The 17071-nt window shown below is 35.6% G+C and overlaps 1 protein-coding gene across 6 annotated transcripts in view; it reads right to left on the reverse strand.

The window, feature by feature from the left end:
- PCDH9 (protocadherin 9) overlaps nucleotides 1-17071 on the reverse strand; it is a 664951-nt gene that overhangs the window by 473136 nt on the left and 174744 nt on the right. The window contains exon 4 of one of the 6 annotated variants that reach the window (XM_066545059.1): nucleotides 12467-13933. The exons of the other annotated variants lie outside the window; for them this stretch is intronic. Coding sequence (XP_066401156.1) covers nucleotides 13913-13933 — 21 coding nt within the window. The 3' untranslated portion in view covers nucleotides 12467-13912. Of the gene's footprint in view, nucleotides 1-12466; nucleotides 13934-17071 lie in introns of those variants that run through there. 6 annotated transcript variants of the gene reach the window in all.

Below are 17071 nucleotides of genomic sequence, written 5' to 3' on the forward strand. Positions count from 1 at the left end.
CCACCCTTTAGAAAATAGCATTCCTTGGGATTTAGTGACTGATCTGTAGGCCCATATGAACTAAGTTTGAATCTCCCATTATGTTTCAGGAATGACTTCACTGAAATTGCATGGGTATTCAGAGAGCAAATATTAAGTGGATTTCAGCCACGGCAATATCAAGACATTTGTTAGACTAAAGGCGAGTGCATGAGGAAAAGGAAGGGCCATTTAAAATTTCCATCTAAAATTTTCATTTTGTAAACCCTCTTCCTATCTCCTTTCTTCTATCCTTCAAAAACCTGTATGTTACATCTTCTGTATTAGCAAAAAAAAAAAAAAAAAAAAATTCTACCTGATCCTCCCTTCTAGTTACAATAATGCCATTTTCCTACTATGCTTCCTATCTTCTCCCTCCTCAGCCCCAGGCTTTTTATCTGAAGTCACTACAAACTTCACTAGTAAACTATCACTGTCCATCACCTGCTGTGAATCACAAACTCATTGCAGAAACTACTTATGGACCTATAGCTGGCAGGAAGCAGTAACAGTAACAGCTTTCTGCATCTCCTTGCCCCAAAATAAGAGCTAACACAGACTACACCCTGCTGGTGAGCTGCTATGCAGTTAGGTGCAATTTGCATTCACTGGTCAGTGCCCATTGCTTCTCAGTGATGACTGTTCACCAATGGGAAAAGTGGTCACTGCCAGCCACTAAATGGTGTGCAGAAATTGGTCACCAATGGCTCCTATCACAAGATAAGTGGTCACAGATTGCCTAGAGAGGTGATATATGTCTCATCCCTGGAAACATTCAAGGTCAGCGTGGACAGGACTCTGAGCAGCCTGTTCTAGTTGAAGATGTCCCTTCTCATTGCAGGGTGTTAGACTGGATGACCTTTTAAGGTTCCTTCCAACCCAATCTACTGTATGATTCTATTATTGTGAATTTGAAAATGGCAAATATTACAATAACAGCAAGTGATACTGATGGGTTCCAACATGGCAAATCCAGCCTGCAGCACCTGGTCAGCTTACAGCAGTGAAATAACTAGTTTTGTTAAGGATAGACATCAACATCAATAGTAGTTATTAGTCAGGAACTGCCTAGCCTGGAAACAGACTATTACCAGTTTACATAGGTAGTACCTGTTCTAAGCACATGTAGTCTTCACTAATCAGGCTGAATAATTAATTCTTGTAGCAATGGAGGTTTACCAGCTTTTCTCCTCTTTTTATCATCTTGTGATACCCTCATTGTCAAATTTTTCTCTTATACTTTGCTACAATATCCTCCCACCTTCTCGCTAGAGTTTAGTAGTACAACATAATATTGCAGGTTCATTTTCCTTCTACCTGAAGTAGCCAACACAACTGATTTTCCCAAGCCCTTCTCTTCTTTTCTCCCCTTTCATATGGGTACACAGCCTATGGTCCCTCTAGAAGTTGTTCTGAGAAAAAAATCCATAGCTAACTACTGCCCAGGCAATGTTTACTTGCTCCATCAGTGTCTGCAAGCTTGAGAGGTGGTAGTCTTGGTTTCTGTCAAGAATAAGGAAGGTTAAGGAAATACCTTGATGTCTTACATGCAGTATTGGTTACCTGAGGTTGGTTTAGATTTGTAGTCTTACCCAAGGTTGTATTCTCTAGATTACAAGAGATGTGGTTGTTGTGCAGAGTTTTCCCTCCCCCACCACTTGTTTTCAAGGTTATATCAATTTTTTTGATAATGTCCTGTCTAACCAGAATTCCTTTAAAAAAGAACTGGTAAGAAAAGATCTTAAACCAGATGCCAAAGCTCTAGAAAAATGAATGCCCCAATTTCTTACTGTTGTGAATCTCACATACTATTTTCTTATCCAGCATTTTTAATTCATACTTTTTACTGAGGTCATCAACTTGGTTTGTATTTTGCAAATGTACAAAATGGGTAATGAAGTGAATGGATGTTCAGTAAGATAATTTCAGAGCCAGGAATAACAGTGCTTTGAATCTCTTTCCAGTGTGTGCAATAATAAAGAGCTGTGGAAATGGCTGTGAAATGACAGAATCACCCCAGTCCAAGTGATCATACAAAAAAAGTTTGAAAAAAAGTGAACAATCAGGCTCTGGGTGAGACATAATGCAAGAAGATAAACCAAATGTACCTCCCTCCTTTATTAACTTTCTTAATCAGGTTACCTCTGAATACCATGAACTCTAATGAGACCAAGAACCATATATTTTAAATGCCAAGCAAACCCCTGTTAAGCAATACACTCTTTCTTTGTAGGGCTAATGCTCTCAAATCCTCATAGTAACTGGCAAGGCTTCCCTATCTGAACCTTTTTTTTACTTAGTATTTTGATTATGTGATAAAGGCCAATGAAAAGTTTTGCCTTTACAAGCAGAGGTATGTGTTGTTTTATTATTATTTTTAATTGATGAACAGCATTGCACTAACATATGTGGAAAGATCAAGATGCACTTTCTTTTTATTATTCCTATTATTGCATTCCTCTACACAACGGCACCCTCTTTGGAGACATCATTTGCAACATAATATTGATTTAATGTGCCACTTCATATGCATTCCACATCCTCAGATTAAAGATTTAAATTAATATGGCAAGTGAAACACTAAGAAATTCAACAAATCATCAGAGAGAGTAATCCACACAGGTTATATTTTATAGGGAAAAAAAATTCACAATCAAACACGCAAACAAACAAGAAAACCACTTCAGCAGCCACAGCCTAGGCCAGATTTAATTTGCTTGATTGATCTTGAGATCTTTGAGCTCAAATTCATTATTCTCCTATTAACTATTATCATTGTTGGAATTTATAAGGGACCTGTAAACCTATTAAACTGGTCTTAAATGTTGCAATCCATTTATTGAACAGACGAGCAATGAAAAATTAATTATTAAATAACCACCACAGAAAACATCAGTGGCCTTGTCACCTCAGAGCTAGATTGATAGCACGTTACCTTCTGGAAAGGTGGGGCCCTGCAATGTTCAAATATAAACCTTGGAAGGATAATGCTGAGTATGTCACTGCAGAAGTCACATTTTTAATTTAATGTTTTATTAAATGTTAGATAGAATAAATTTATCCGGGCCTCGCAGACTCAGTCTTAATAAATGAATTGGCACTCTTTCAGATGTAAAAAATGATCACAGCTTCTCAAGGGCATCGGAAACCCTGAAGCATAAGACACCAATAAATACAAAAAGCAAAGGCAGCATGGACAGTGATATATTTGCAAGCACTGCTGGTGAGCCAACACTTTCAAACTGCTGAGGCTAACAAAACAAGGGCAGTGAACTCCCAAAATGGTAAAAGCACCTGCAGTAAGAAGCTGTGCTTGAGTGCTGTTGCACAAACATGTCCACTACTGGAAAAAAGTGGAAAGGGTGTGGGTTTATCACCCTCCTGCTACTATATTTCAAGATATGTTTGTACGTTTAAAATTTCATGAGCAGTATTAATAATTTATTTTCTTCCTGTCCTTTACTTTTCTAAGACTAGACTTTGAAAACAACAGGCATGGAGAAGATATATTCTCTCCCCCCTGTACAGTTATCTACAGAATGTTCTCTTGTGTTTCCCTGTAGAACTGCTGTCATTAGTAATATTTAATCTGGCTAGGAAAAACGGTTACAAGTTCTTAAGTCAAAACCAATATGCCCCTGTCCTGGCACATCTCTCCAGAGACAAGATTTCAGCAAGTGGCTCCATTTCAAAAACATTTGGCTTACATAAATCAGGACAGCTCAACACTAACACTGAAAGGCTTTCACAGCATAGTTGAGCTGCACTATGTATTTGCACAGACACTAAACAAAGTGATTGCAAATGGCTGTTAAAGTGGCCCTAAAACTGCCCTTCCTCACATTGTCAAACAAAGGAAAAACGCATGGCATGCTTTTTTCCCAGAATCCTAAAATGTTGGTGTTCAATAGCTGTCCATCTCACACTGCCACGTGTTCCAATGTTAGTCAGCACATGAACAACAGGTTCCAATAAGCAATACTACAGAAAGCAGTGACTTGTGCTAAAATTGTCTTCTCCTGCACTCTCTGTTCTTTGAATTCATGCAGCTGGCATCCTCTTGCTGAATACACAAGAGCATTTGAATAAGAAGGTAAAAAGGAAGAGGAAGAGAAACTTCCTTGGAGTCTGGCATTCTTCCAGAAAGCCAGGAAGAAAATTCTCAGCAAGTAAACACTATAAAAGAAAGTAAATGACAAAACAAAACACGCAATTGGGCTGATAAGTTCTGAATAATGAAACAAAACACAATTATGCTGATAAGTTCTAAATATATGATATTCTTGGTCTAACTACATGACACTTGCACCTCACTTATGAGTCCTACAACTGATGTGAGAGGAAATTAGAAGGACTTTATTCATCAAAAAGTGAAACGTGACTTCACATAAACATATGGTTGCATGGAAACACAAGCAGTGAGATGAACTTACTACCGGTAAAAAATGAAAAAAAACCAAAGCTGAGCTATGCTATATCTAATCCTATCTTTCTTTAAATGACCCAAGAAAATAGATTATAGCCTCAGACAAGCAGTCACATTTTATAACAGAAACCACATATTTATATGGAAATTTAATTTTTTTATTCAAAATGTGAAGAAAAAAAAATGAAACAAAAATGGTTTTTCTTTCATTCCATGACAATAACATAGACAGTGGTCTGTCCTGAAGTGTACATTACTGGATCCAAGAACAGAAAGTGGTTTTGGAAATATTATGCTATATATTTATATGAAGAATACATTGGGTTCAAGAAATAAATGAGATAATTAAAATAAAATCCTGAATTTAATTTTGAATAATTTTTGGCTAGGATAGAGTTAATTGTCTTCACAGTAGACTGTAGGGTGCTATGTTCTGGATTTCTGACCAAAAGAGTGTTGACAACATCCACGTGTCTTACATATTTCTAAGCAGTGCTTGCACAGCCTCAAGACCTCTGCTTCTCCTGCCGCCCCACCAGTGAGGCTGGAGGTACAGAAAAGGCTGAGAGGTGGGACAGCTGGGACAGCTGACCCCAAACTGACAGAAGGGATCTTCCATACAACATGATGTCATGCTCAGCACATAAAGCTGGGGGTAGAAGAAGGAAATGGGGACATTCAGAGTGATGGCATTTGTTTTTCCAAGTCCCATGTGACACATGATGGAGCCCTGCTTGCCTGGAGATGGCCAAACACCTGCCCCCCAACAGGACATGGTAAATTATCTCCTTAGGTTTTCTTAAATTTTTTAGATGTTTAGATTTTTAAAATATGATTAAAATGTTTCATTTTGTAAATGTTTTTTGTAAATTTTTAAATGAAACTGAATTTATCCCAATCTATGAGTTTTCTCACTTTAACCCTTCTGATTCACTTCTCCCATCCCACTGTGGGGGAGTGATCAAGTGACTGTGTGGGGCTGAGCTGCCAGCTGGGGTTAAACCACAACCAGCTTTTAATTATTCTGGTAACAGGCAAACCACTTTTTTTCTTTCATTATAATACAACAACCACTTTTGTTTCATAAGTGATTTTCTTGTTAATTTTCAAATCACCTTTGGTGTTGGGAAGAAGAAAAGATTCAGATTTAAAGAGAGATTTGACACAGTTTCAGCTACTAAGTGAAGCCTATTGCTTTAGTGATTTTTGAGGTATATACCCTGTTTTGTAATTCAGACATACAAAAATGTTAACATTTTTAAGCAAAAATATGTACATAAGCAAGCAAAATAAATGTGGTTAGTGTGGATGTTGTAAGAGAGCAGAAAATCAAGAACATCATAAATAGCTCAGAATGTTCCAGCTGAATCTAAGTTAACACTCTTAGAACATGACTCCATGTGCTGCCTGGTCCATGTGCCCTATTTCCTGTCTAGAGGAAGCCATCAAGAGGAGTATAGGAAGTGTCTTTCTGTTGCCAAAATACAAAATTTGCATCGTGTTGGGGATGTGCTCCGTGATATTTGCAGGGTTATGTCCTGTGCTACAGATATATTCAGTGTCTGGCTCCTGCTCCACAGTAAAGAGAAATTTGACAGTGGTCAAATGAAAGGGCTTATCTCTTTGCTCAAGAACAAATAAAGTCATGTCTGATTGCAGTAGTTGTTACCCAAGGATACATTCTTAATCCAATATATCTGAACAATCTATTGAAATGACCCAAGAAAGTATGGGAAGTTAGACAAGGGAAGAACTATAAAGTGATAGGTACAATAAGAAGTAAATATTTTTTTCTAATTCTTTAACATATAGGATTTTTTTCTAGAACTGAAAATACCTCAATAATTAGTAGTTATGAAGCTAACATACGTGACACTGCAACAGTTCACTTTCTCTCTATTAGGAGACAAAATTTATGAGCCTATCTAAAGAAAACTATAGCCATTAGGAATCGATTACAGACTGAGATTTTCTGTAGCTAATCAAAAACTGACATATTCTTGTTGAATAGGATAAATGGCCATATAAATTAATTTCAGTATTTTCAGGCAGAAGGCAACATGCCTAAGTACTTCTCTTGAATGTTAGCAAATAAAAGAATGCATGCTGAAATTAGCACTTCTCTGCTAATAAACAGGGATTCAGCTGAAGCCTTCTATACAGTAGGATCAAACAGATTTATAATAACTGGCATTGGATGCTAAATTGCATCCACAATATAATATATACAGTAACATATTTATAATGTCTTCAACAGATGGGCCAGGTCAAATCTAACCCCAAATCTAAAATACCATACAATTTAGGAAATCCACATATGATCAAGAAATATTGCTCTAGACCAATATAGTGTACTTTTGTAAAAAGAGCCACTGGAAATAGATTGATATCAGACCATCTGTACTGTTTGTTACTACAACTGGCAAGCCTGAATCTACAGCTGATGACTCACGTATTAGCTTTACCAAAACTAAGCATATGAACTTTCAAAACTGTATCAACAGAGTCAATTTACAATGAGTCAGCAAACTGCAAGTCCATCAAAGAGAACAGCATGGGAAATAACAGCTTTACTGATTTTAACAGAAGAATTTGCTTCCCATTTCTTCACAAACAATGATACTTATTTTTTTATTGTGCACTTATTTTAACATGCCAAATAATGACAGTTTCTAATGGAAAATTTCTCAGAGGTACCTAGATCTTGACAGATGATTACATGCCAAATGTTTTTATCCTACACAAAATAGGGTAATGGATGGTAAGGATAGGTGCAAAGGTAAAAGGATAGGTGCAAAGCATTAGTATGTGTGTGCATATAAGTGTACATACATGACATGAAACTTTTGTAGCAATCCCATTAAATGCCAAAAAGTCTTCTAATCAGATGTTAAACACCAATTAAAAAAAAAAAAAAGAAAGTCTGGGACACGTAGGATGTTGTTCTTTAGTAAACTTTGATTCTGAGGATGAAAAATTGAGATTTGTCATCCTCTTGTACAGTGACTAATGAGCTAATAAATTTACAGACAGATGAATGCAGAATTCTTGATTTCTCTTTAAAAAGGTAGCTACAGCCTAAGGAATTATTTTAATAAAATAGGGAATACAATAAAACACAATAAACCCCATAAATACTGTGAAAGGACTATGTTTTCAAGAGCTCTACCCAACCCTCATAAATGTAAATGAGACTGTTTACTCTGGTACCATTACTCACGAGTATTCTCTTTTAGTAAAGGCAATTTTTTAAAAAAAAAAAGTAATTTCCAAAAGCTGTGTAATATAAATCCTTTCACACATGGAAATTGTAAGGGATTATAGATTGCAGTCCATGTTATAGTAAGAAAGAATTATTATCCTTTGTTACTTTGAGCAGGTAATTCCATTTCTTTCTTCTCCCCTTTCCCTTCTTATTCTTCACCTATGAATCCTATTTTTTTTGTAAGCTCTTTGAAGAAGGAATTATTTATATCTGTAGTTTAATCCTCCAGCACTGACTGGGGACTGCAGAAACAATTGCAATGTAGATACAACAAATGGATGCTGAGGTAGTCACAGCTGAAAGTGTCATACCTACACTATTGTTTCAGTTACCTATGAAGATGCTTCTTGGTTTGGAGCTTGTGCTCTAAAGAAAACTGATCTTCCTTTTGTCAAAGAATTCCTAATGATTTCAAATAGTTTCTAGAGTTCACTACAGACTTACTTCATTTATTGTCCTTATCACTCCATTTCTGTCTTCACTTGCCTGCTTTCTGTCCCTCTTCAACATATTGTTACTGTAGGAGGTATTCACACTGTCTAACTTTAGTCAACTAATTTAGGACTCTGAATCACCCTCTTTGAGTGCCTACATCTCATAAAATATGACTATATATGGAATAGACATTTTTAAACTCAGGTATTCTAATATGTACTTTTTTCAAACACCCAAAGTAACTTGGCCTAGGTGGGGTTAATATTCCACTGCATAAAGCAGTTCCTGTCAACAGTAAGCAAATTTATTAAGTGACTGGTTTACAGGTATTTTTGCACTAGCTTGGCATCTCACTTTCCTTTTTTCTCACCTAGATTTAATGCAGTAATCACACTATCTGTAGCAAAGCATAAAAGAAAAAATAAATAAAGAAGATTAAATGCAAATAGTATCTACTAATGGAATTTACTAAAATATCCGTAGAATTTAAAAAGCAAATGCCTGCTCAATAAATTGCTGCATTCAGCCAAGGAGGCTGCAGCTGTGAGTAAGACAGTACATCAGTCCCACGCCTAACCACATCTTGACCTTTCTTTTGAGACTGTCAACAAAGGTGCCAATTAGAGCAATGATTTAGAGCAACACATTTTGCGTTCTGCTAAACACAACTGTTACCAAGGGGACAAAGATCATGCATTTTGCTTAACACTGGATGCCTGATTGGCTCAATACAGATCTTCCGCTGACAACCACTTTGGTAAGCCTCAAGATGAGAAGTAGGTAAGTGCACCACCCACATACTTTTCTTTTGATCTCCTGGGACACAGAAAAGCTTATACTGTAAATATCTGAAGGATTTCCTGGCATATTGTTGATTTTGCTTAGTTTATCATCTCTCACACACAAACTCAATCATCTAAGAAATTACTAAATTCTTTTTGTATCAGAACAATATTAAACTATTTGTTTCCATATATCACAACTAATATATGGCCATAAATTATGCATCCTAATTCAACATAATGAGAGCTGCAATCCAGGTATTCAAACTTAGCTTCTGAAAGCCTCTCCTTCAACCAAGCCATAATAAAGGGCTTAAGCAAAATATGAATCAACTATCAATTATTTATTTAAAGAATGGTAAATGAGATAAGCTGATGAGAGACAGAAAAAGAAGAAATTATTTTTCTGTCTCAGCTGAAATGTGAATGCATGCAATTTTGATAAAACTTAGAGAGGCAAGAGGAAAACAATGTATAGTTGAATACAAACTGCCCATAGCATAAAAAAATAAGTGAGTTATGTACCAAGAGTAGGGAAAAGACTATGATACAGTCTTAAATATAAGATTAAATTTTATCTTGGAATTCCATTAGCAGGATACATATTGATGATCTCACAAACAACATAACAAGACCACAAATCTATTTTAAGTGTACAAGAAAATCTTTAGCTGACACAGGCGTTCAAATAATTACTTTGAAAGAAGTCAGGCATTTCTATATGTGGTTCACTAAAATTAAAACCCTATATGTATAACAATTACTATTAATTCATATATATCTAAAGTTCAATTAAAATAAGTTTTACTCAGTACAACATTGTTTGTCCATCCCAATCAGATCTGCTTCCCACACAGCAATTTCTATGAACTGATCATCTAAGGAGAAGCACAGGACATGTAATGACAGAAGACATGTGCAAGTAGGTTTTCAGTACAAGTATTTCAAACTGAATCTGTATTAAGGCTTACTGACTGACATTCATGATAGGCCTACTTACTTGGATCTACCAAATCCTGGGAGGTGGGAAGAACTTATATAACATACACTACTTTAAATCTCATATTTCTCTGTAAATGTTATGAAAAAAACTTCAAACATTGGGCTAAAATTTACCAGGCAGTTCAGAGATGTTTGCATGCAAACTAGCTACTGCTACATTAAAATTCTTTTACAGTTAGGCACAGGATTAACAAGTTTCTTTACCAGTTGTCTCTTTTTTAAAATAAGTACTATGTCTTTTGGGGGATGGGGGTGGTGATTTGGGTTTTTTTGGTCTTATGGTGAGAAAAAGTGTATTGTGTAACAGCAAGCTATGATGTAACTACAATCAACACTTCTGTCTGTACTTTAAATCTTTAATTGCTTCCCTAAAACTAGCCTAGGGAAAAAAAAATCAGTACCTTGAAAATACACATAGTTTTGAAGAAGCTAATTGAACTGATATATTCTTTAAATTTTAAAGTATAAAATTTATTGCTTTTCTCTTTGGGGATTTTCTTCTCCCCTGCCTCCTGCAGCTCTAACTTACTATTGCATGAAGAGAACTATGTTATACCTGATTAATGGAATATGAATTGGAACCTAAAAGTTAAAGGCCAACCTGATTTCACTGTTCAAAATCAATAAAATCTGAAATTTAAAAAAAACAGATGAACAACTAAAAACAAGTCAATGAGTGAAGCTATCACAGCTACCATTTATTTTAAATGACAAGGTAGGTAACTTGTATTAAGTTTCCTACTAAAGACTTGCCTTTAAAATAAAAATATTATTCATTCAGTAAAATAGGGCTTTTACGGAACTATGGAGATAAATACAACTATGAAATCTTCAGGCTAGAGAACATTTTGAATTTTATTTCTTTTTTGGTATGGTTTTACAATAAATGGTCAGTAAGAGCTTGAGAATACAACACAAAATTTTGCAATACTGTATTTAATTTTGATAGGAAGGAAAAGATTAAGTATTTCCACTGATTCAGCCTTGGGTTCCATACCAGTTGGGAAAATTCAAAGGATGCACTCTGAGAGTTATGTTTTCAAAAGTCAAGTTCTATGAATGGACAGCATTCACATACCTGCTGATGTTTACAGGTCGTTAATGATACACTAATATACTTAAAAGAATACTTAATATGGAAGGATATAATGTAGACATCTTGTGCATAGGCATGATCCAAGTATTTTGTGAAATCTTTCTTAGTATGAAGACAGAAGTTTCTTTTATTAAGATTCAGCTAGAAGAGCATTTTCTTGTCTAACAGATAAATGACATGATACCTTATATGTTACCTGTCAAATACTTAATTTGATAGATTCTCATTTCTCAAAGTCACATTGGTATGGAAAAAAATATTTGAAGTTAATGTAATAATTAATGTATCTGTCCATCTAGCTTTAATGTTTTCAGCTGTTTTCTTCTGGGAATCATATATATTTCTGCTTGGAGAGATTTGACTGGATGGTTTAAGGATCATGGTTTGTCTTACATAAAAAAGTTTAATTATAAGTGTCAAGAAAAAGTCAATGTCTTTGAAAAATAGAGTGCTGTCATAGAGAAAACAAAACAAAAAAAAACTGAAACAAAACAAGATAAAAAAGCAAAATGCCAAGTAATTTGAGAGTGTTCATAAAAAAAAAGCTTTTCAACAGTATTTTTGTCATACTTGGATGAAATCTGAGCTCCACTTTAATAAAAACAGAATTCCTGTTGGTTTTTGCTGTTATGATTTTTAACTTTAAGTGATATTGTAGGATCTAAATAGAAAAATTGCATATATTTATGTCTCTGTGATTGTGTATATGTGGAAAATCCCCAGTAAAGACAGCACCAAATTGTCCCTTAATCAAGTTCTTGATCAAGCATAGGACATCTGAGTATCTTACAGATATACTTCTATGGCTGTAAACTTCAGGTAAAAAAAAGAAAAAAAAAAGAAAACAACCCTAAATTCAGAAAGATTACCTTTTGTGACTCATATTTCTATTAGTTTACTTAGCCCAAAGGAAAAAATATCATAATTGCATTTTGTTTTATATGAAATTGAAATGTAGAGGTACCAAAAACACACCACCCAATCCTTCTACCAGTAGTTACATAAACTCCTGTGATTCAAACTTGATGTTTTTCTTGTCACAGATTTCAGGATGAAACTGGACCTTTCAAATAAGCAGGTATTTTAGCCAATATCATCCTTGACAGTTTATTCCCATTGTGATATTTCACTTACTATCTTGTACATTAAAGTAATAACTATTGATACCACTCCCCAGAAAGAAGTCATTACTTGGGACTAGCAACATGGAAGGATGGAAAGTATTGAAACATTCTATTTGGAAAATGCAGTGTCCCTTATGGGTTCTGATATCCTGCTACACTGGGGAACGTAGGAAGATGCACAGCCTTTTAAGGAAAGTAGAGAAACAAGAAGCCTGTCTGAAAATGGAAAAATCTAAATATATTCAAACCAATTCTTATATAGTTTCTAGAGAAAAAAGAAAAAAAAATCCCGAAAAGAAAGAAATACAGATTCTTCCCTGAATTGTTATAGTGATACAGGTTTATTTCAGACAGCATTTAAATACTTATTTGTTGATATATTTTATCATTATGGGTTTACACGAAATATAGTGGGATACAGGCTTTGCATAGTGAGTAACAGCTTCCTAGAGGTGCTGAAAAGTATTCTGTGACATTCTCCCAAATGAAAAAGCACCATTGAAAAGGCATATATTTATCTCTTAATACTACTTAAATGTACACACATTTCAAGAGATATATTACTCCACAGCAACTGCAAAGCACAGATATTTTCAGTATGGAGCCAGCACGAGGCACAGTATTGTCACTGTTTTCCATGTGCATTGTTTCCACAAAACTCTGCCGCCAATCATTTAATGCTATTTTCTTAGGTTTGGTGGGCAAACTGTAAAAACTGACATAACTTTTTATTAGGTGGCTGCTTATTTTGCAAATCTATTGTGAAAAGCATTCAGCTTTGAATTGTTGCAGTGAGCTCATATTTTTGCTATAATTTTTTCCCTCTAAAATAACTGAATTTCTATTCTTATATTTGATGCAGAAGTGCCATTAATATAACAATATGTTCACTAATAGGTGTGACTACACATTTTGTGGTCCATCTCTGTCACTGTCTTATTTTGCACAAGCCCTGTGGTATTTTAGAGCTTCAACAATTTAGTGAGAGCATTGAGTTTTCTTCCTATTCTTCCTTCAAATGAGAAACTAAATTTTCGATTGTGCTATATTTTAATGGTAATTTTTGTGTTGCTATGAATTAACAAAAAGGTCACAGTGGCAAGTTTTACTGTTACTCTCCTATATTTCTGCATCCTATATTTTACTGTATCAAAGCAGCTTGCTAAAGGAAAAAGAATATATGTAGTATAAATACTCATATACACAGAGATATATATGTGTGCATATATATATATATAGATATGTATGTATAATTGGTCCATAGATAGGCATAGATTATATTTTATGTTCTGTCCTCTCAGCCTATCAGGCACCAGCACTAGTTATTGAGGAGTTACTAGCATTTTCATAGGCTTGTTCACAAATTAAATACTTGATCCCTGTTGTCACCTGTTAACTGGTATCTACCTCTGTTCCACCCAAAATAGTTTGGATTAGGGTTGGGTGGACTACAGTATGGAAAATACAGGATTTATGTCAGATAAAACTATGGGAATATCACAAGAAGTGCTAGCTTTCCTTATAGTTCCTTTACCAAACAGGTAGGGTCTGAGTTGCAGGTGTCTGATCATATTTCCCACCAATATGTTCAGGATCTCTTTTAGTGTCCATTCTGAGTTCAAGGCAGTGGCATGCATCTGTGCAAGGTGTCCCAAGCAGTCTCAGGAGCCTTCTCTGTGCAAGCAATCTTCTTGGTGAAGAAAGGTGGTGAGGTCTGTTGCATACTGTAGGCAGTCAGGGTTGGTGAAGCACACATAGACTCTCTCAGGGAGAGGATGGAGAACACTTGAGAGAAAGAGAGAGAGATACCAGGAAATAAGCAGGCCTAGGGGAGGTCAGGACGTATAAAGCCTCAAAATAAGTTTGCCCTTCCCCTTTCCAAGAAGAACTTTAAATATTTCAAATCTTAAAATATCTTGGTTCATATCAGATTGTGAAATAAAGCCTTGAAAATTAACAGCTGTCTAGACCATACCACTAGTTTGCTTTTTCCTTATTTTCACCCAAAGTCTGAGGTGTAAGAAGTAGACTCATATATTCCTGCCTATTTGGACTGATTAAATTCCTGGTTTTTAGGATTATCACCAAGACAATTCTAAGAACTGCTAAGTTAAAAGCTTGCTCCCATCTTGATTTTGAACGTGTCTGCCCAACATGATGAATTAATTACTTTTCCATTTTCTGTCCTTAATTTCCATACTTGTGGTTGCAAACAGGATAGTTGTGTCTCAAATATTTAGTTTTAATTATGAAGGCAACTTGGCCCTTAACCTTGTTAGTGTAATTGAATAAATGCGGTGAGAACAATGTTCCTCTCAAGAGATTCAGTCTCCATCTCAAGTCAGAGACTAAGTAATTTTGGGATAGGATGCAAAATGAAGCAAAACTTTTCTCAAAGATTAAAAAAACAAAACATAAATACTGTCAATATTCACTATAGCAAAACCTCAACGGCAGGGTGCTTCAAGGCACCATACAAGGACCAAGTGTTCAAAATGTATTAAGTAATGTCAAAAAAAAAGTGAACAGCAATTTGGCAAAATTTACAAATAACAAGGAAATCATGTTAACCAAGTCTAAAAAAGACAGGAAATCTGAGAGAAAATTGACTCAGGGAGATGGGTGGCCATCTTAAAAGATGTGACAATAATTTATTTAAATGTTAAATAAGGCCTGTTGAAAAAACAAACAAAAAAAGCCCACCAAAAAAACCAACAAATCACCAAACAAACAAACAAAACCAAAAACCAAAAACAAAGCAAAGCAATCTAAATGTGTAACAGATTATTTGTTTTATCAGAGCTCTCACTTACTAGCACTATCTTAGGAAAAACACCTGGGTCTCACTGCAGACAGCTCAATGAAGAGCCCTGCTTGATGAGCAGCTGCAGTCAAAAAAGCATATAAAATTTTCAGATACAGAAGAAAATGAGGTGAAGAATAAGAAAGAAAGAAAATATGTCATTATATGAATCAATAATTTTCCCTTCTCTGGAATAGTGTGAAGTACTGGTCACCCCATCACAAAAAGATATTACTGAATTAGAAGGTATTCAGAAAAGACTGATTGTGATAATTAGGCATATAGACAAGACTTCATATGAAAAGACTGAAAAAACTGGAATTGTTAACCTTAAGAAAAAAAAAATAAAAGATGAATAAGGAGGCATATGATGAAAGTATAAAAATGGTAAGTGGCAAAGAGAAAATAGATCAGGAGCTTCTGTAGTCCTGGGTCTCTTAATTCAAGAACAAAAGGACACTAAGTGAAAGTGAAAAGCAGCAGCTCCAAATCTGATAAAAGAACATACTTTTTAATGCAGCACATAATTAGATTATGGAATTCAATGCCACAGGATGTCACTGATGTCAAGACCTTACCAAGACTCAAAGAAGGACTTGGCAGATACAACTCTTGATATTCTTGGGAATTTTATGCTAACTAACTGTTAAAAGGTTTTGAAAGAGAGGTTATGTGCCATATTTCATGATTTAAAAGAAAATAATTTAAAAAAGAATTTGGAGAAAAGTTCCCTCTAAGTGGATATTCCCATCTCTGGCTGTCTGATTATTTTGTTCTTTTCTTTGCTTCGTATGTTGGCATTTTCTCTTGAGACATCTGGGCAGCCTTGGTGGGAGGCTGTGTAATAATGAATAACTATTCTGTTCTAATTACTATTATCCCAGTCCTACCCCACTATCTTAGTATCTCCTATAAAATCTTAGTATTAGGACTTTGGCCTTCCCTTTTGCAGAATAATTGTCTTATGCTCTATTGTATTCCATTCCATTCCAGTTAGCCAGCTAGATTTCTCACCCATTGTCAATTAGTATAACCATTGTTGTAAGTTATATAGCATTGTGCATTTGTTTGGAGCAACTGTGAAACTTCTAGATGCAGAACTAAATACATTTTTGCTGTGACAGCTATACAATTAATTCTGTGTGCCCCAATTGTCTTCCAGCCCTATCTTACCCTCCAGCCATGCTACTGACATCTTGCTTCCCATCCTGCAGCTGGAAAACATATGCAGTGTCTCTAAAATAGAGGCACTTTAGTTTTTAAACTTCCTATTCTCCACAGCTTACTTACCACATTTTTCTCCTTTCTGCCTGCCTGGCTGCTCAGAGAGATAAAGTATTCTTGTTCCCATTTTTGTTATTATCCTATTTCTTTTCTAATTCATTAGCTTTTTCTTTACCTAGTTTTTTCTATGTGAAGGCTTTCAGTGCAGGTAAACAATGGCAGGCATAAGCATAAAAGAACTTCTCAGATCAGATCTGTTAAGTGAAAACTGAACCAAAAACAGGGTGTGAGAAATACTTGATAGAAGCAGGATCACAGATTTTGAACAACATTCTTAAACAGGTATTCCTCCCTCTGTTATAAATTTCATTACATTCTCAAAGCTGGAAGGGATTGAGGCAGGAAGAAAACCTTTAAGTACCTACCTATGTAGCCAGCAAAATACCTGCTAAATTCTGTGAGGTTTTGGGAGAACTACAAAGTAAGTGAAGATATTGGGGGTGGGGGCACAGAGAGCAGCTGTGCTCATAGGGCCAGCTGGGGGGCTGTACGTGCCTTGAAAAGAAGTTGAATTCAGACAGTGCTTACAAACTGGACACCATCGGGAGACTGTGAAGATACCAAGGGAAAACACCTGAAAGAAGAAAGGCAGCCCCAACTGAGCTAAGATACGACTAGCTACCACACAGAGACATGTGGTATGTTTTGTCTCCTTCTCTTCCCCAACAACTTCCATCACAGAAGGTTTTCAAGATTCAATGTGGCAGGTTGCCAGATAATCTCATCAAAGTTCTCCCTCCCACAAAAGGCTAGACCTTTGAAGGTCCCTTCCAACCTGGGCTGCTGTGTGATTCTATGAATTGGGACTGTATATATTAGTACACTGCTTTGGAACT

Source organism: Molothrus aeneus, chromosome 2 (genome assembly GCF_037042795.1).
Source record: "Molothrus aeneus isolate 106 chromosome 2, BPBGC_Maene_1.0, whole genome shotgun sequence".
In the NCBI taxonomy this organism is placed as follows: domain Eukaryota; kingdom Metazoa; phylum Chordata; class Aves; order Passeriformes; family Icteridae; genus Molothrus; species Molothrus aeneus.